The 20,909-nt window shown below is 38.8% G+C and overlaps 2 protein-coding genes across 5 annotated transcripts; one reads left to right on the top strand and one right to left on the bottom strand.

Moving 5' to 3' along the window:
- Positions 1–641: 641 nt before the first annotated feature.
- Positions 642–3,678, bottom strand: neurod4 (neuronal differentiation 4). Its single transcript, XM_057319586.1, has 2 exons — positions 3,493–3,678; positions 642–2,456 (listed from the first exon to the last, which is right to left on the bottom strand). Exon 2 carries the CDS (start codon positions 2,448–2,450, stop codon positions 1,398–1,400), a length of 1,053 nt encoding a protein of 350 aa, XP_057175569.1. The 5' UTR covers positions 2,451–2,456; positions 3,493–3,678; the 3' UTR covers positions 642–1,397.
- Positions 3,679–10,887: 7,209 nt separating this feature from the next.
- Positions 10,888–18,808, top strand: zgc:153867 (uncharacterized protein LOC337226 homolog). 4 transcript variants are annotated; one of them, XM_057319196.1, is made up of 7 exons: positions 10,888–11,153; positions 12,722–12,749; positions 13,982–14,125; positions 14,635–14,808; positions 14,997–15,074; positions 15,330–15,372; positions 18,292–18,808. In XM_057319196.1, the coding sequence occupies exons 1-6, from the start codon at positions 10,974–10,976 to the stop codon at positions 15,356–15,358; spliced, it is 633 nt and encodes a 210-aa protein (XP_057175179.1). In that variant the 5' UTR covers positions 10,888–10,973; the 3' UTR covers positions 15,359–15,372; positions 18,292–18,808. The 4 variants fall into 4 exon arrangements, with proteins under 4 accessions (XP_057175179.1, XP_057175180.1, XP_057175181.1 ...); XM_057319198.1 differs by lacking the exons at positions 10,888–11,153; positions 12,722–12,749 and adding exons at positions 11,881–11,986; positions 12,488–12,515; XM_057319197.1 differs by lacking the exon at positions 15,330–15,372 and having other exon boundaries at positions 10,891–11,153.
- The last annotated feature ends 2,101 nt before the right edge of the window (positions 18,809–20,909 follow it).

Below are 20,909 nucleotides of genomic sequence, written 5' to 3'. Positions count from 1 at the left end.
CGCTAGACGTTTGGGAACCAGCATTGAAAATACATTTTTTCACATTTTTATTTTTAAACAGTTTTTGGTAGGCCTCTTTTTGTGTGCTTGGTTTGTTTCGTTGGCAAATATGGCAATGAAAAGGCTGGGAAAACACAAGTGAGAGTGAAAGGGGATCCCATGACACAGTCACCTGTTCTGCAGCTATGTTTTCCCATGGCTCCACATGCTCCACTGACTCCCATCATAACACTAATATTAATGACCAAAAACGTTTCTCATTCATGGCCTGTAATCCTAGCATATTCAGTGGGGGATTTGCCTAGCAAATTTAAATATAATTTATTTTTATATAATTTATTTTTTGTTCAATGTAGGTTTTAAAATTAAAATGTTCCTCTGTCCAAGGCAGAGAAAGAAAAGAGATTAATTTATAAATAGTCTATTGTCACATTCCATAAAATATTTGGTTTCATAGAATGGAAAAAATATTTAATGACTGATTTCTAGTTTGCTCTAGACGCAAGTTTATGAATGACATATTGGACATAGCAGTGTAACATTTTATTGTACTTTTAAACCTATCTATTACTGGCAAAAGAATTAAGAATATCTGAACCAATAAATATGAAACTAAAATGAAGAAACAAAAGGGTGCCATATTGTATAAGAATATTCCTTTTATTAAGTGCGAAACAGGTACATATTTACAAATGCTTGACCAAATTACAAATTTTGTGGAGAATGACAAAAATACATTAAACAGAAAGAAAACCAATAAATAAATAAGATACTTTGATATTGGTAGCAATGACTGGCAGTGTACCAAAACAAAAAAATAGTGCTGACAAATTGCTTTAAAACATGTACAATTGTCATCAAAATAAATATTAAATACAGTCATAAATAAATGTTACGGCAATAGTATTGTGCTGTATTTATTTTCTATTTCTTTCATTCTGTAGTTTGTTTAGGGAAAACATATCAAAACCAGCATATGCTTGGACAGGGTTCTAAAAACAACTCTTCGTGCGCTTCTCATCAAACCTTCCAATATCTCGCTATAGGTTCCGTTTATCTATGTCTATTTGCTGCGTTTTATGCCATGTGACCAAAAAACTTTCTATTTGGGGAGAACATCACATTTATACAGAAAACAAATTACAATTAAAATAGTAACAAACTTAATCATGACAAAACAAGAATAAATTAACGAAAATATGCATCTCTTTCTCAGTACTTCAATTGCCACAGTTAGGTTAAGATTCAGAAACTGTATGTTTCTCTCGGTCATCACTATGGTCTGTTAATGGATCAGACAGGATACATGCAAAGTGTCTCCTTAAATGTGCTGGGCCCCTGGAGGCACGCTGAGGAGCAGGAGGCAGATTTGCTGAATGTCTCTGGTGGTCATTTGTTCATTCACTGTAAACGGTGCTTATCTGTGAAGTCACCATGTGTGACGGGGCAAACGGTTCGAAAGCCATGTCTAAAGGAAGCTCATAACGGGAACCTTGGAAGAGCGTGTGAACCTGAGGAGCTGGAAGACCTGCCAAGGAAGACGGTGGGTAAGGGTGGGCGGAAAGATAGTGGGCGGCGTGGGGTGTAAAGTTCCTCTCTGTCTCGTGCGGTGAGGGCTCCTGCTTTACAGCGAAGTTGCCACTGATGCTAAGAGGTGGCGTGAGAGGCCCATCATAAGGTGGTGTGCCACTGCTGCAATCGTTGGGTGAGGAGTTGTCATAGGCAATCCCCTTGAAACCCTTCAGATGTAGCAAGTGTGAGGCCTCCAATGAGCCATAGGGTGGGCTGGGCAGTCCTGGTGAGGGATAGCTAATGGGGTGGCCCTGCTGACCACCTGCTCCTGGTATGCCGCACTTTTCATCCAGTTTATTAAGCATCACGGTTGAAGGTCCCAGTTGGAGGCAGCCAGCCACTAAGTTGCTGGTAGGTTGTGAAAGCCCCTTGCATAGCATCTCCACAAAACCGTGGCTCTCAGGTGACTGGTCGCTCTCCAGAACCTCAGACAGTGCCCAGATGTAGTTGCGGGCCAGCCGCAGAGTCTCAATTTTGGAGAGCTTCTGGGTCTTTGAGTAACAAGGCATGACGCGCCGTAAGTTGTCCAATGCATCATTCAGTCCGTGCATGCGTGAACGTTCCCTGGCATTGGCTTTGACGCGGCGAACGATGAACCGTTCCTGCCTGGCTTTGGTCATTTTCTTCTTTTTAGGACCTCTCCGCTTGGGTGCCTTCTCTCCATCAAGACCCATTTCTTCATCTTCATCGTCTTCCTCTTCCTCCATATCCTCACTGCCAAGTTCCATCTGTCCCCGGTTGCTACTATTTAGCACATAGCGACCTCCTATTTCAGGTGTCCGGTCACCCTCCTGTGAGCTGAGGTCCTCCTCCATCCATCCAAGAGAGCTGACCAGCTCAGTCACATCCCCTGGCTTGCCATAAGGTTTGGTCATCATTGTAAACTGAAGGCACAAGAAATACAGTTTTAACTCACATAAAAATGCATAAATATGGAAAAGAAATAAACATATATGAATATAAATCTATAAATATTTGCCTTTTGTTAGTGGTATGAAAATGTCATTCTCCTAACATTTATGTTCAAGAGAAAAGTGTTTTAACTTTAGAGTTTTGAAATAGTGCTTTTCATTAGTTTGGAACTGAAAGCAATAGCAAACATGAGTAAATCATAAAGAAGGTCACTGAGAGAATTACAGAAAGAGTCAACTGAGAGTATACGATTATTGTGATAATTATTATATGGCTTACAGTTCTAGAATTCAAATTCTTCTCTCAGTTTTAATGCGCGATCTAATGGCAAAAACTTTTTATCTAAACCCTTTGATTTCCGACCACTGCGCAGTCGTTTTGGAGATGCTGTCAATCTGGGACACGACTGGATTTAGTCCACAGATAAAGCGCTCGGATTTAATTTGAGAGGAGCGTGTAAATCAACAAATACAGACGCAAACCACGCTACACAACTTGAACAGTTTTGAATTTGATTTGATTAAAAAACAGCATTGTCTCCAAAACGTATTTTACCAAATAGAACTGGTGGCCTCTTTACTCCGTTTGCGTTCCTATAAATCTTAAACATTAAACATTTCTAATTTAGATGCAAAACACAAAAGTTTGTAGAACTAATAATATAGGCCTATATGCAATTTAGTAAACGACCCGCATTTCTACTTTCTACACTTTAGATCATAGATGACACTGCTAAATGCATTTTCTTAGCAAATATTCTTAATATTTCGGCTGTTAATAAATTTGTTTACCATTTTTATTTTGTTTTTAATCAAAGTGACGAATCATAAAATTAATAGACATCGTATTTTCATGATGTATTAAAACGAATTTGATGATAAGCATCTTCAGAATAAAGAAAAAACTTTGCAAAGCCATATCACAAAGTTTCTAAATAACAAATCATCATAAAACTGATAATTAAAATGTATATACTGAACACTGCAAAGTATATGAAAACAGTCATACCTGTTAACGTTGCACCCTTCGTCACTTCAAGAAAATTTTAAAAGTGGTCAGAATTTCTAAACGCAATGTAAAAATAAACACTCTGAAAATTGCTTCAAAACGTTTTATGATTTCCCCTTAGCACGTTTTACAAGTAAATTACTCTGCACTCATTCAGTTCCTCCAGCTCTCCATCATTGATGCATCAGAGCGCATCAAGTCTTACTGAAGCGCACGCACTCCGGGCTTCGCCTTTCTAGCGAGCCTCACAAACTCCGCCCACAAACACCCCACCTCTCCAGATGATCCGAACGCGCGTGGCTCGCTCGTGGCCAAAGTTTCACGACTTCTGTGTGCATTCATCCTTGCGGCTTTGTGTGTGAGGGTCTTCGCATTTAATATAATTTCCCTTTATATTATCTTTTAAATATTGCAAGGTGTGCAGATGAGAAGATCTGTGTCAGGAGAAATATTGCTAATGTTTAAGCAACAGTAAGTCAGAATCTGTGCACCTGTTACCCTAATTTTGTTTAACATTATCCCCTTGTCTTCTCTTTCTTTCTGTGTTTCTAATTGAATCTTTATTCCAAATTAATATTAAGATATGCTGATTATGTCACTGACGTTTATTTATTGACGTAACTTAATTCAGCAGTGTTTGTTGGTTAGTGTTCCAGGTTCAAAACTAGCATTGTGAAGAAGTACAAATTTCACCCCTTTTTCGTGACCTAACGTGATTTTCTGCCCCAATAAAGCCCGCTCAGTGCTGGATTAATACCCCTGAGCCCTATTTGGTTTATGGCGAGGTCAAACGTTGGTCTTAACTCTAATTACAGTAGTCTAGTCTACAAAGACGCGCGCGCGTCGCTGTAAATGATTGTGACAGCTTGGTGCAGTGTGAGCAGGTGTGTGTGTTGTTCACTAGTTTCATTCATTCGCTCCGTTCCCTCATTAGCGCCTTTCAGCCCTCCAAAATATAACGCTCAAAAACTGCTGGATTAATTAAACTGAAACGGTTTCACCAAGATAAACCACCCAACCATGCATACCGTGCCCAATGGTGTTGCCCATCAGTTTTTTGTATCAGATAGGCCTAGTAGATATGCTAAAGATTTGATTTACAAATTGATCAGGAATTACGTTGAGAAAATTCGATAAAAACAGCAAACGGTCATTAAGGATTTATTAGTTTGTATTTATTTGATTTTATTAGTTTAATTTATAAATTCAGCACTTTTATTAAACACAAAGCATTTTGCAAATATTTAAAATTCCATTTCAATATAAAAAATCAGAAAGTTTTGCATTGTTTATTGAGTAATAGTGTGACTTTATTTGGCGGAATGGGGCTACATATGATGTGTTCGTGCCACAGTAGGGGTTCTATTGTCGTAGTGCGCTATTGACTGCAGGGTTTCAGGTCACACGTGTCCTCACACTGATCCCATTGTACACGCCAAGTGCGCACATCTGTGCCCTAGACAGTGCGCTTACGCAAGTTTTGGTAAACTTTGGTATAACTTTAATTTAACAAGAGTTATATAATTATTTAGGCCTAATACTAAACAGATAAAACAATGCTTCACATTTCAAATAATTAGAAATATGATAAAACTTTTATTTTTTATTAACTTATAAAAATACATTTTATATATCATTAAAACATTTGTCTGCTTTTTGAAGACTGAAATATAGCTAGCCTATTTAAATATATAATAATATATTTTAAATGACGTTGTTCTTGTGGCGTAGCCTATTTGTATGCGTTATGCATACAAATGAGTTATTTATTTATTATTCTGTCGCTAGAGATTTACCTTTCAAAGTTAGATTAAACTTTTAAACCAAGTCGGACACTAATTGATAAGTGAACAGATGGGCTTAAATGATGTGACTGCTGCACCAGCACTCGCGCCAGTCGCCTGCCCAACATAATCTCTCACGCGACAACACAAACGGTATAATAGGACAATATTCATAGCGCGAGTTCGCTCGGGTGACGCTTCTTTCCTTTCACACAAAGAAGCTTCCACTTGGCGGCATGCAAAAAAAGTGAGATTTTGATAGAAAACATTTGCCATAGTAACAGTCAACAATCAATTTACAATTAATCAAGACTAACTTGACAGATCTTCATTTATGGCATGTTCATAAAAAAAACGAAAATTCTCTTCTTAACACTCTCTAAATGGCTCCAAATGCAACTTTATATTGTAACTTTATCTGTTTCTGAGAAACTGGCCTTCAGAGATGGTGTGAGTGTGTATATAGACAGGATAACATACTTAAGTGTGTTCAGGCATATTAAGAGTGGTGCTGTCCCATATGATCCAGTGATCACATGTGTGTCTATACAGTACATGCACCTATACGCCTTGCTTCCCCAAAGTGATCATGTGTCTCAACAACCTTACATCCCTGGAGTGCTCCACAATGCTGTGTCACACCTGCAACCTGTATTGGGAATTCCTGTGCTGAGCCCAAACTCTCCTCCCCTGTGCCCTAGTGATGGACAGCAACATTGGAACTAAAGCCTGCTGCATTTTCTAGTCCATCTCGACCAGAAGTGAACGCTACAACCACATGAGACAGTTTCCTCTTTTTTGCCATCTGACCTTAATGCTGACGGTTGAGTACTTCAGGTCTTCATGCAGCAAGTCTTAAAGGTTGTCATGCAGAATCTATGAATGCATAGCAGGAGACCAATGGTATGTTTAATAGACAACGTCCTGTTAAGACAGTTTAGAGTTCAATGTATCAGTGAAAAAGCACACTTTTGTGACCCATTTCATTATTCGGACTGGAAAGAGCACTCCTCCACTCTCCTCTGCAGTCCCAAGGAAAAAGACTGCCTAAAAGCAACTATTTTACAACTACGTACTGGACCTAAATATGTAACATGTGAACAAACTTAATTCTGGACTGTCTGGTTTTATCACGCAATAATATTTGACCATTTAGTGGGGTGACAGGACTTTAAAAAACTCTAATCAGGCACATCCACCCCCTGTCACAAGCTGACAGAATGCATCCTCTTCGCCCAACAACACATCAACAATATCTTTATAGTTGCTTATTTTAGCATGTTGTGATGCTGTTGTATTTCCTTCAGTTAAGAGTCCTTCTCAAAAAAAAAAACACCCACAACTATTGCCACAAGTGAGTTATCCTTTTCTGCAGTCCCAAGGGACCTGTTTGGAGTGGGTGGGGGGATTCGTTCGCCTCTCTGACAGATGGGTCCTTGTTTCTGTCTTTCTCTCCCTCACTCCCTCTCTCTCCTGAGCTCAGACACAGACACACTCGCTTAGACTTAGATTGAACGAATACAATAGGAATTAAAGCCATGCACACATGCTCCCTCTATGTCTCCTGAAAGCTGAGCCCCTTGTAATAATTATAAAAGCAGGGGTGTGTTTGGGTGATGGGGACTGGGCTGTTGGGAAAAACTTTGATGAAAATTTGGACTTAATGGCTTTTTTGTCCGTTACAAACAAATTATACTTGCCTGTTGCAAAAAAGCTGTAAACAAACAAGTACCAAACAATCTACCAATTAATTTAATGCTTAAACTTACTTTTGCATAGTCTGGGTCTGTTTCCACCCTGTTTCATTTGCATTCCAAGCCTGTCAAAAATGATTTTTTTCTGCAATTGAATAAAAAAGAGAGTAAACTTGTGTGCATGTGTGTGTGGGCCTGTGTTTTAAAAGATATGTGTTGTAAAGGTCCCAGAGCTCCAGCTTTATCTGCTGCTTACTGGAGCTGAATACAGGAGTACTCGTCGGTAGTATCCTGTGGGACAGATGCACAGTCGGACTCATGCTTTTCGGCACTGGGGAGAAAAGGGACAGAATTACATGGGTATGCACTTTTAACCTCAGGTTTACTCTCTTTATCAACACGGTTTCATAAGAAAGATTATTACTTTTCTTATATCAGGACCAATGACATAGAATGAGGGTAAACCTCAGCAACCACAAATATAGGGTCTGGGGATGATAGCCAGTTTGTGTAAATCAATCCCATATTATATCAAGTGCCCACTGCATAATTGAAAGCGTAAAACTGCCCATTTACACAATATGGCACCTGCAACCCCTCTCTAGACTGATTAACTGCTCTGCTATCGATATGAGAGTGTCCATGCAACATCTATCGCAATATTCCAAACAATCACTCCGAAGTACAACGAAATCTAAACACATGTATCCTGTCTGGGAATTTGAAGGTCACATTGGCTATTAAAGCCATTAATTGAACAATTCAAAGAAGGCCGATACAATCACTTATAGCTCTAATTAAGGTGGTCAGAGAATTTCTCTCAAACCACATTTTACAAATTGAAGTGTTCAGCCAATCACAGTCTGTACTCTTTCTGAACCCCAACCCTGTTTGGGGGAGAGGGGGAGGGGTTCCATCTGCTTTGCTGGCTGTCCTTTGGGACACGGGCATACCCCAAGGGGCTGTAGCTGGGAAGGATGGAGGGAGGGTGAATGGGAGGGAGAGAGAGAGAAGTTGAATAGATTGCACCCATGCACTAATAAAAGGCCATAATCAGTATGCTCAAACACAATAGGCAGATTTTGCCCATTTCTTATACCGTCCAACAAACACAATCATTAGAAGATTCATAGGTATCGCGAAACCAAGCGAAATTAGAATTTTGTAATTAATGACATGAGTGAGCAGGTTTGCAGGGTTTTATTTCAACAAATGAAAACATTTTTGTGTGTCTGGCAGGAGGCCATATATTGTGTGTGATCAGGTGCATGTAGCCCACAAGTGTAGTTTGATTCCCACTGCGGTTTGCAGCAATATGACGCATAAGGTGTTAAGTGGTTTTATATCATTTCCAGTAAATTTGGTTTTGGATTAAATTATTTTACTTCAATCCAATTCTTTAATTAAACACACACCACTGTTTTAAAAAATCACTTCCTCCAATTCAATATTCAATATGGTTTGCATTCACATGTTTAAAAAACACAGCTTGAGCCCCACTTTCTCACACCTTCAAGAGAAACTGCGGTATACATTTGTTTAATGCCAATTTCACATTTAAATTTTCTTCTTTTAAGTTTTTTTCCCCACTTTTATACAGATGATTTGATGCAAAAACAGAAGCCAGCTGGAAACACTAAGGCTTGTGATTAAATGAGACGAAAAGTGATTGTTTGTTTGTTGCATGAAAGACAGGCCGAAAATAAAAGGAATCAAGTTGCATCAGGTTTCATGGTTTCTCGTCAGCTTGGACTTGTTGAGGGATGCCTGAATCTTAAAGGTGCGGGTCCATGTGGGTACCCCGGCCCTAAGCATCTCATTGATTGAACTGCTCCTCCAGGGCAAAAGCAACTTCAGTGCTTTAGTTAACACCCCTCCAGCAAACTGCAGAGCTTTCCGATTGGTTGGCTGCCTCTAAGCTGCCTGTCTTCTAGGTTTATTGTTTTGTGAGCCCTACACAGTCAATATTAAGCTTGGCCTAATGTGATATAGAGGCAGCTGGAGGAGCCACAGTTATTACCATGACACTACGGAGTGAGGGGTGTAATACTATTAAAAATAAATCAGGTGGTTCGATGATTTGGCATGGTCCGGGGATTTTGTGGGACATTAGGTGGGGCAGTTGCTATAATTCTATTACACATTCTGGGGGAACCTCTGAGGAACAATTGATTCCCATTCTAGTTCAGCATAATTCAATTTCTTTTCACCAAAGGCCTGAAAAAGGAAGACAAAATGGGAAGAAGTTTACTTTTCCAATTGGAAGCCATAATGGTCCATTCCGTGTTTGTGGAAAAAAAGCAGATGTTTTCAAGACCTTTCTCCTAAAGCTGGTTGGCTATAGCACGTCTTAGCTTTCATACTTCAAAAAAAAAGTATCTTTTACACCCGTAATTGGTTGCTGCCAGTGTTATTGTGCAGACAGAATGAACGTGAGTCCGAGAAATTCATCTCTTTAATCGGTTCAAAGATTGGGTGTTTGCTCGGGTGACTTGCTCTTTTTATAAGCATTTCTGTCTCTCTGAGTAAGCACGTGAGGTCACCGCTGGTTCCAAAAACCTTTTTTAAACCCATGATAATCTGTCAATTTCTTAGCAACGAATGAAACATATCTGACGATCATTTGTAATAGGCAAAATGTACATAAATTAATTAATGCAGTGTGCCGTTGGTAGCGCACTGGGGGTCCCGTGTCACCATTGTTCTGACGCTGGAGACACATAAACGGTGATTTCAAGGCCCATTGAGCGCGCGATGGATTGTACGTAAAATCCATTAAGGGGCGGACAACATTGATTATTCGACGGCTTCTATCAAAATACAAAGTGCACTAAATATGTTTGGACTTTTCTGACGTGTTAGAGGCGATGTGCTGACAGACAACCAAAATAGAAATACTAAATATTTTGACTAATGTTAAGTCTTTGCAAAATTATTTGACATCGTTAGCATAATTTGACGCCCACTTAAATTATTTACATTTGATGCGAAGTGCAAACAGCCCGTTTTGCAGATTGCTAGAATAACCAACAATAGTAGTTTTATAAAAATAAATGCAATTATATTTATCTTGAATTATTCAACATCCATAAATAACAAGTATTTTCAGTTGTTTCCCCAAAGCCTTTATTAAATTGTAAAAAGAAAAAGTGACAGCAGTTTTGTTAGTGGTATTTATTTATTGAATTTGGTTGGTCCGTTAACGTCGGTATTTTGGACAATACTGACATCTAGTGGTTTAAGTTAAGCACAACTTTGCCTTTGCCGAGTCACGCCCAAATCGTTTCATGATTGGTTAATAAACGGGCGATTAGAATGCATTGAGGTACAATTCTTTTCCGATATCCTACAATTTCATGTACAACACACTATGATTTCAACGCTTTATTTATAACATCTAATAATACACAGTGACTTGTAGTCATGCTGCAAAAATAAATAAATAAATGATCAACAACAACAAAAGAATAACTAAAGGTCTACCAAATAAGAAATAATTCTTAGTGGTTTATGTAAAAATAATTGAGGAAGAAAAACCAAGATGACAAAGAAGTGGGAAATATTATTTCAAAGATGAAAACCACAAAAATAAAAATATCTATAAATATCATTGGCTAACAACAGTTCTTTCTCTTCCAAAGACACACGCACAAAGAGCTTTAAGTGATTGTGACGCAGATGCAAAATTATTTTATTTTATATTGAGGGTCTTCTCTAGGATGACTGAAACACCAATGTATGTGCAAGATTCTGACCTACATATCAGTACAAGCAAAAAGACAGGCTCACTGAGACAGCACTCCTACGCACACTCTTCCACTGCACACGATCACATCTCACACATATTCCTGATACTTCCTCCTACCTGCAAGCATCTCTCGTTTTCCATCTTTTCTCATTTCCTTTCTTATCTTTCTACTATCAGTGGAGACAAATGCCAGTCATCTGACCGAGTCTTTCTCTTGATTTTCTGCAAAGCAGTAGACTTGAATGAGGTATAGAGATGGCACCAAAAAGAGAACCCTCAATTAAGAAGTCTCCATCAGGAGGAACATTACCAAGACATGGACCACCATTTCCCTGCTCTACCACCACAACACCAACATCTCCAAAACCAGCTCCAGAGTTAAAACCACGGATGCTGCGCCCCTCTGATTCACCCTTTGACCCCAGCACATTAGAGGTAAGTGACAGTACTGCGACTAACTCATATTTTTACTATAACCATATATGTTAGTAACCTTTGCTCTGAATTTGTAAATTTACCACAATTCACTAAAATCAAGCAATCAATCAATCAAGATGTAGACATGGATTCAAAAATGTACCCAATGATATATTCTGTATGGCTCTGTATATCAGAATAACATCAGAGTAATCTCTTTCTAATCAGCTTCTGAATACCTCAGTATGGCAAACAAAAATCTGTGTCAACCCAGCCCCCAAATCTAAAGAGAATACTGGAGCTATATCAGGATTGAGAAATGGGGCACTGTTGTAGCTTACCCACAGTAAGGTCCGGTAAGATGCATTGCTGTGACCTTGAGTTTTACTGAATTTACTAAATAATTAATTGTCTTCGTAATACACCAGACTATGTATCAATGTTAGAACGAACAGACGAAGGAAGCATGAAGACAGTGGATTTTTTTACAGTTTTTGCACATAATATGCCAAACGATTGCCTATTTACATATAGCCTACTATTACTTATTTTACGCCTACATGTGCGTGGGCATGTATAGCATTGAAGTGCACATTCAACCTCGCTAACTAAGCGCAACTGCAAGGCTTCACAAATATACAAATCATCAGCGTTGAATTACGCACGCTTGACTTCAATCATTATGCGATAGAGATCTGCGCTGGGCGTGTCTATGTGCAGTTGTGTCACTATTTGTGCATTGGAAGGACTCTCCTTCATCCTTCATAACTCAACAGCGCTACCGCGAGCCACCTCACTCGTTACTCCGCGATTCTAACAGCCCCGGAAAACAAGTCACAGCCGCAAATATGGTATGCATATAGATGGATATATTATTTTAAATCGTTTTAGTTGAATATCTGTAGATATATGTAACTAAATGCAAGGTTTTAAAAATAGAAAACGGTTAGTCGACAACCAAAGTGTGTAACGTTAGTTAGCCTGTTTGTTGCTAGCTAACGAATAAGTTTCTACGTTAAATGCTAGCTAGTACGCTCGAGAGTTGTTCGAGGATGAGGAAATTGATAAAGGATCTATTAAACAGAAATCCACGACGGTGTTATAGTTTTAAAGAAACTTATTTAAGAATTGTGTTTTAGTTTAACTGTCACTCGCTAGCACAGCTGGGAGTTAGCCGATTTAGCTAACATTAGTCAGTTTTGGCTAGCAAAACTTGCTTAACAATTCCCGGGCCAACCAAATTCCAAATTTATGTTTAGAGACCCACATGTGTTAGAAATCCCATTGTTTCATTGCTATTTGTTAGCGTGCATCATTTCACATTCATTGTGTGTCGTTCTGTCCTCAAACAGTCTGACTTCAGCGAGGACCAGATTCTTGGTAAGTTTACAGTCTTGTCCAAATGCATGTTATTTTGTCTCAAAAGTTATCTTCACCTTCCTCATCTATTATTTCCCCCATTTCTTGCTATAAAGCCTGCTTGCTTCATCCCGTCCAGTTATTCTCTTCTTATGTTACTCTATCCCTGCTTTCTTTCCTTACCTTTGTGTTGTTTTCCCTTTGCGATTGTTGTGTGTCGTCTCCAGATTGAGTTTAACTTGGAGCAAATACACGGTGAGTGCACTCGAAGCCTTTCTGTTCCCATTTTATTATTTAGTTTGCATGACGTTTTGGACCGCAAACTAATCTGTTTGTGCCCAATCAAACCTCAACTGCCTCCTTCATTTGAAGTGTGTGTTAAGGAATTAACAAGAGTTTAGTGTTAAATAAACGTTTTTGGTTTGGAGATTTATAACAGCATTTTCGTATAATAGGGCTACTTTTGTGGTTTGTCTCTAGAGCAAATGGACCGTCATATCTGTAGAGGGTGTGTCCCAGTCAGGAAGTGTTGAAAGTGCGCTAACAAAAGAGTGTGCAGTTTAAAACACCTCAACCTAAATAAGACCTAGAAACTAGAAAACGTAGAGTTGTGAAATGTGTTTCTATCTGTTGTGTGATCTTTTTTAGTGCAGGTACGTTTTAGGTTCTTTTTTTGCTCTGTTTAAGCAAAGGAAGTTGACAAAATACTGCCCGCTTTCCTCTCATACCATATATGGTCAAAGTCACAATTCCATGCATGCGAGGGAACAGCTACATTCCAGTGAGCAGGAAAACTATTACAGAGCGGGAGTATTTTGGAAGGGCCTGTCCCGGCGGATTACACACAGTTCTAGCAAACTAGCACTTTGTGAATCTAAATGGCAAAACAAATTATGTTTACATAGATTTGACTTATAATCAAATAAAATCATCAGTAATTTATATCAAACGTGTTTATTTCAATCTTTCAAATACCATAATATGCTTAAGCATTTGTACTAAAAGTTAAGGCGAGTTGAATAGTGGTCTCTTTGGTCCCATAAAGTTAGTCTTAACTCATGTTAAATAGCTACTTAATGTGTCTAAATATTTCACAAGCGTTTTAACATGAGTAATAGGTCTCTGCTGAATATTCTATTGACTTAAGGTGGATGGATAAGATTTCTGTGGTCATTTAGTCTGCCACAGTTAACCTGAATAGACTGCAAAAAATAGCCATGGCATAACATTAATATTGATGGCTGGTGCAGTGTTTCTTTGTGTGCTGATCCATTGGGCTCATTAAATTCAGTTTAAAAGAATGACCTATTGTTATATCTTTACAATACAAGGAATATAATTTCTTGTCTTTTTTTTCCGTGCATTGTCAAATTGGTTTATTCCTCTACATTTCAGTCTTTCTCTCTTGTCAAGCATGTATCTTGTTTTGTTTGCTCGTCTGTTTACCTTTTGCTTATCAACATAAAAGTCTTTAATGATCTTTGCAGAATTCAAAGAAGCCTTCCTGCTCTTTGACCGGACGGGAGATGGAAAGATCACCTACAGTCAGTGCGGAGATGTGATGCGTGCTCTGGGCCAGAATCCTGTCAATGCGGAGGTGCTCAAGGTCCTGGGAAACCCAAAGGCAGAGGGTAATAATCAGTGACTCTCATTTATCATAATGTTTTGAATAGCAGGGGGCCAGACTGTGCTGAAAAATGTTTGCCTTTGTTTGGAGTAACTTTAAAAAAATCTATTAATAGATTTTTCAAAAGTGATTTAATTCTTGGCTCCAACAATTGAAATCTTGCATAAATCTGTACAATTGCAAAGATATGAAACGGTGCAATTATGCACTTGTAGTTCAGTGCAAAGTTGACTTGATCCAATAATTTAATGTTTGTTTACTGTTCACATTTTTGGCCAAGATTGTCCTCTTTCAAAAATGTTTAGAATTCATGGTGGCTAAAATTGTGCAGCGTCTCTAATAATGCTGTAGATAATGGCTTACCTGTTTTTTAATGTCCAACAAGACACTAGTAGTTTCACTGTTAGTATAATTATTACTTTTATCAACTATGCTAATTATAGTCGTTCCTGATGCTGGATAATGTGAAAATGAGCTCTTGTCTGATTACCATCTTTTGTCTTTGTTTCACAGAGATGAACCATAAATTGCTGGACTTCGAACAGTTCCTGCCCATGCTCCAGGCCATCGCTAAGAACAAAGACCAGGGCACGTTTGAGGACTTTGTGGAGGGGCTTAGAGTATTTGACAAAGAGGGCAATGGCACGGTCATGGGGGCTGAGCTTCGCCATGTTCTCACCACACTGGGTAAGCCTGCCTAGTCTCCAGAGGAGATATTTATAGCCTGGTCCCTCACTTCTAGGCCACTTCATGTAGACATGGTTAATTTTAACACAATATACTATTTCTTGGGGTCTGATGATGTTTGTTGTGTTGGTACAGTGCACTGTCATATTGTAACAAGACATTTGACTTTCTATATGGTTTCATTTTAGGAGAAAAGATGTCCGAAGAGGAGGTAGAAACGCTTCTAGCTGGACAAGAAGATGCTAACGGTTGCATCAATTATGAAGGTAAATGAGTCAAACCAAGTGTAGGTTTTTGTAGGTGTACAAAGTGCAACACACCAGTCTGTGTCCTTCAAACCCAGTGTACAAAAGCAAATGGTGTGCAAGGTAATTGCAGTAATTTAAGTAAGCAATGTAATGGACATCCATGGCAGACACTATTTTATATTATTATGGTAATTAAACAAAAAGAAGAAAAGTACACCTGCTGAGAATCTGATGGTGAGAAAGCATGCTGTAACTGTAACTGATCTTCCACAGCCTTCGTGCGTCACATCATGTCTGGCTGAAAGACGTCAAGGGTGTACGTCCACCTCCTGCCCTCAACGTTTATAACACGTGAAGCAACATTCCATCCAGGCCTTTTCTTTAATGCTCTCTGAGAGGCACACGTGATTGCACAGTTGCACCCTGTCTTTGTTAAATTCAGCATTTGAACATTTGATCACAGGGATTGCTGTGCATCATGTGGTGGCTAGAGCTAGAGAGCCTGGTTGGGATTAGTTTGGAGGTTTTGATATATAGCTGGTTTCATCCCTGTCTCTGCAGCAGCCTTTTCTCTGGCCCCTGGCTGCAGCATGCTCTCTGCATATGGCTCTCAGAGGCCACTGGTTTAGACGCAGAAAAGGCGACCGCACTGCTTCAGATATTAGCACAGGTCAAGGGTTGTAATAGCACTGCTGTGCTCCAATATGAATAAATTGTATTTAGGGTGTATCACAATTAATGATGTTTCATTCGGTTTCTGATAAGACATCTGATTATAGGCACACACCCTCCCTGTGCACTGAGCAGTGCAGTTGTCTTTGTTTTGAACTAACCGGTCAGATTGCAGTGATTGGCTGTTTTTGCTGACCTTTCTCTCCGTTTCTAATGGAGGCTGATTCATAGCACACTTCTATGATTTCTCATTATTGTAGCTGTGCTATAAACTATTTCCACTCTTGCCCTGTAGAGGAAAACCAGATGGAGCTTTTTTAACATTCTCTTGAATCCTAGACCTGGTTAGGTCTTTGAGCTGTGGTTTAGTAGGAGCTAGCAATGATCTTGCTCTCACCCTGTCTCTCACCACTTATGGATGAGCACAAATGGGGAACGGCCTTCAACTACAGCAAGTGTCTCTGATCATGTGCTCCTTTTGTGGAGGACATTTGGTTAATTTTGGTTATAAGATTGTGGTTGAAATGTAATTTTTATATTTTGTGACTTTTGGAAAATACATAAAACAGCTTTGCTTTATCAAAGGAGTAGTTCACTTTCAAATTAAAAATTCACTCACCCACATGTCATACAAGCCGTCTGTGTGTTTATTTCTTCTGTCGAAAACAAATTGAGGCTTATTAGGAAAGCTTTCCAGGGTTCTTATAAATATAATGGACTGTTGGTTAAAGGGATACAATTGTCTGTTATCAGCGTCGTAAATACTGTCGCTGTATAAGCTTCCCCTTGGGCAGCGCAATACACATGAATTTGTTTACTAAGCAGAAACCGCTGTTACATCATGTCACTTCATAAACTGTGCATGTACTAAAGCACTCTTTTGGCTCTCGCAGGGTATTACTGGGCTATACTAATAGCTCAAACTAGATTCTGAGGTAGCAGCTGGTTGTTGGCCGTTAGCGCATAGCATGCTAGCTACATGGCAGCTAATGTGCTAACGTTGCACATTTGCAGTCACCCAAAACACAAAGCATGGACATGAATGTGTTTAGTTACCTACAGAAATAATTTTCTGTAGTTATATTTTCGGAAACACTCATGACCAGGCGTTGTGCTTTGTGTAATGGGTGCAATCACTTACTTGAATTCAACTCGCTATGGAAATAGTGCCTAGTATAGTAACTATAGATGCGGATAACATTAGTCTACGTGCATGAACCAAGGAATCAGCAACTTTTGACCATAAAACATTTATTATGGTTTGGTAGTCATCGTTTACAAGAATAACACTAATTTCGTGACGAGGCACGATCATGCTACGTAAGCTATTGAGACCCGGCAACATTACATTATCTCTAGTCTACTTTACGGTTATAAATTGTGAACCAGTAATGTTAGTGCGCCAATAAACGACCTGAGCACAGCCTAATAACTAATATTCTCAAAAGTACAGGACAGTAAGAAAACATGCACATATAAGACTTTCAAATCCAGTAGTAGGAAGGCTAGGTCTCCTGTTTTGCAACCCGTTTCCTCTTGCAGCTCACGCCACAGCGTGCAAGTCCGGCAGATATTGATTTGTGTTCAGGCTCGTGTCCGATCACTCTCTCTCTTTTCCTGTTTTTTTTTTTTGCTGGCTCTGCCATGGTGATGGTTTGGAGACTTGCGTTGAACTAGATCGTTTTGTCTTATTGTTAGCTGTTGGCTACCTTCACCCAGGCTACGAGTAAAACGTGATGTATGCCATACAGCAGGTGATGGGTGGGGCTTGTGCACCTACCCATATGCCATAAAGCAGGTGATGGGTGGGGCTTGTGCACCTACCCACACACCAAAGTTACAAGTGTGATTTCAGCCGATAGAGGGCTGCTTGGGTAGCAGCGGCAGTAAAATTGGTCCAGTTAAGAGTTGTCCTACCACCTAAATGATTTTAGAGAGATTATTTTAAGGTCGAAAAACTCCCTAGTGTTGCTTTAACATCACCTTCACTTAAAAGGCAGCGGTTCATATGATTGCAGCCCCTCTTTACAGCTGATTTTGTTTGTTATACTGTTTCAACATACCCAAGTGTGTTTAAAGTTTAACATACAGGTTTGTGGCTCATCATTTCATTTTTTAATTCACCATTGTAATGTGATATTTACTGTTTTTAAGAAATATCTTTAGGATTTGTATTAAATCTATAATCATTGACTCGAATCGAATCGAGAGCTTGTGAATTGGAATCGAATAGAATCGTAACATCAGAATCGATACCCAGCCCTAGTTTGTGTGCATATCGGAGATGTTTAAATCGTTTAAAATCTACATCACATATAACCTTTCCAATGTGATTGTGTAACATGGAAGTCGTGGACGTGCATCACGGAGGCAGTATATATATTTATTAAAAATAAAATGTTTTTATAGTATATCATTTTTTTGTTTTCTTAGAAAATTACATATTATAGTGAACTACTCCTTTAAGCCTACATTGCTGTTTACATTAGTGTGCATGCTGTAGTTGGGGTCGACTTTCCCTTTTTCGTGTGAATAGGAGTCTAACTTTTTTTTCTTTTTACAGAACTCGTCCGCATGGTCATGAGCGGTTGAAGATACGGAACCCAGCCCTATTGTCTGTCTTATTTTTTGTGTCATTTCATATATGTATATTTTCTTCCTATTCATTCCATTATTTTCATTAGCTCCAGTCACCTTATGTTTGCGCACATTTGGGTTTTATGATTAGAAGTGCCTTTATCTTCTGTAGGTTCTCATAACTCCCCATTAGACGCACATTCTGCCCGGTGGCATTCAAATCATATAGTGATATGACAAATGTCTCTCGTATGCTGACACTGTCTGCAATAAAACCTCTTGATGCAGCACATTTGCAGTGTGTATGCAATATCCAGTGTATCCTCAGGCATTTACGGTAGACAATGCTGTAGTTAAAATGTTGCATCTGGCCAGATTTTTATTTTTGGCCTTTTCAGAACAAGTCCAAACTGAAAAATTATGAATCGCAAATGCAATAATCTTTTCCTGTTTTAATTATCTTGGAATGTTCAGCTTGTCCAATAAAGTACATTTTAAACAGATACTGTTTGTATCTCATTCCTCAAGTCTGGTAATGTATTCAGAAAAGGTGGCTTTTGCTACACTTGCATAATAGGGGAGTCTTTAAGAAATGTATAGTTATTAAAGAATTGCTTTTAAATAGAATAAGAGGGAATCCACTCTACCTGTTATTTATTTTGTATTAACAGTACAACTATCTTTTTACAACTGTCTTGGTCCCTATGAATCATTATTTTCTAGCAGGGAAGTTTATCTTCTCTGCCATGTGCAGGACACGTCTTTGCAGATAGATGGCACCATTCTTACACTTGATGAAAGCTGGTTGAAAACTCCAGCTCCTTAATTGATTGTGTTTAATTCTACAGCCAGGCTGTCTGAAGTGAAATTAGAGCAAATTGCTTAGGTCCTTTTGCAGTTAGACTAATGCAATTCAAATGATTGCTATTTGGTTTTAGGTCAGTAACTTAAATTAAAAGTAAACATTATTGGCACTAGGGTATTCCGTGTCTTCGGACTCATTTGTCTCAATTACTTAGAAGGGCAAATCTTAGTGACACAAGCATAGTGGGTTTTTAAAAAAAACCTGCTCATTACTGCAAATGTGCCATTTGGTGCAGCCAGGCTTATCAAAGGTTAATTTAAAGCTATTCTGGGTTTTTAATAACTTTTAAATAACAACAGAAAATGCATTATATTTGATGAAGAGAACAGTGGATAAATTAAAATACAACTTTTTCTCCAAAAACAAGACAATATTAGAAATGTGCATGCACGTTTAAAGTGTTACATTGTAATAAGCACATTTATTTTGTATAGTGACAGATGGCAAGAGTCCTTTCTCTGCCAGTGCACATATCTTTATCTAAATAAATATTTCGTAGCAGATAAAGGTGCAATGAAGTTATTCTGAGGGTTTGTTTCCGTGTGTGGCCGTGCTGAAACAACCCATGATGCATTGGGTGCCAAGAAGAGCCCATCAACAGCTCACTGACCTTTTCTCTCTTCCCGCTCACCAGCAGTCAGAACTATTCTCCCCTCATTAGACAGCACACACACACTGTGCCAGAGAGCCACGTCTCATACACCAATGGTGAATAGGTCCTCCACTAATTACTGAATTCATTTTGTGCGGATGTGTGTATATGCGCGTGCCGGTTAGTTTCTGCGCGCGCTTGTGTGAATGCTTCGGAGGCGAGTGAAGTGTATTGATTATTTTAATCTGCCTATTTGTGAGTCTGTGATCCTCGTGGCTCTGCATTCGACAGGGGAATCTCTAATGGGCCTCGGTGCAGGCCATCTCAGACCTCTCCCCGTCCAATTAACTTTCAACTGGAATCTGGCAGAGAGCGCGAGGAGGCTGGCCACGGACACGCAGCGATCCCCCACATATTCCCACAGGCTAGAGATTCACCAACGCTTTAAGGCCAGAATGTCATTACCTCTTGGTTTTAATTAAAGGTTTTCCCCTCGCTTTAACACTGACATGTACAGGTAGTTGCCAGGGAATCGTTTATGTTGTTGTTCTTGCTTTGCCTGCATGCTTTTCATTCACAATGGTGATGTTTGGTAACCATAACATGTTGCCGTTTCAGAAATGCGTTTTTAAACGTTTAGAGTAGAGAACATTATTTAGAAATATGTCAGGGACAGAAAGCAACGTTTTCCAAATTTTGTGTATTTATAGGCCTATATATTCATTTAGTGTTTCATTTAAGGTTTTGTATCAGTTGCGCAAAAAAAGAAGCATAGATATTTGAATACTGTTTATTGTTTAATGGGAATGTTTTGATATGTTACCAGTGTATTTTCACATGGATTGACTTGTCAGCAATGTTTTCTGTTTAAAATGTGTTCAGCTTTAGATCTGATCCCTTAGAATTTAAATGACAGAGTAATTGTTTACTGACTTTATCATTTAAGTTTTTATTTATCAATGCGTTTTAACATTTGATTGTTTGGAAAAGGTTAAAATAGCAGCCAAACACACCCAGACACTGCATGATAAAACAGAAAAATTATATTCAATACAGTAAGAAGAATTATATATTTTGTATTTTAAGTTTTTAACATCTATAAAATCATATCACTGTAAACATGTAAAAGTATGTGTGTTGTTATTTA

Source organism: Triplophysa rosa, linkage group LG21 (genome assembly GCF_024868665.1).
Source record: "Triplophysa rosa linkage group LG21, Trosa_1v2, whole genome shotgun sequence".
In the NCBI taxonomy this organism is placed as follows: domain Eukaryota; kingdom Metazoa; phylum Chordata; class Actinopteri; order Cypriniformes; family Nemacheilidae; genus Triplophysa; species Triplophysa rosa.
Note: the sequence above shows the minus strand (reverse complement) of the source record. Positions and strands in the feature narration are given on the sequence as shown.

Bases quoted from the DNA above. Each gene is read 5' to 3' on its own strand.
- neurod4 (XM_057319586.1), bottom strand. From the start codon at position 2,450: ATGATGACCAAACCTTATGGCAAGCCAGGGGATGTGACTGAGCTGGTC.
- zgc:153867 (XM_057319196.1), top strand. From the start codon at position 10,974: ATGGCACCAAAAAGAGAACCCTCAATTAAGAAGTCTCCATCAGGAGGA. The intron at 14,809-14,996 runs GTAAGCCTGCCT...GTTTCATTTTAG, and splicing joins CCATGTTCTCACCACACTGG to GAGAAAAGATGTCCGAAGAG. The intron at 15,075-15,329 runs GTAAATGAGTCA...GATCTTCCACAG, and splicing joins CGGTTGCATCAATTATGAAG to CCTTCGTGCGTCACATCATG.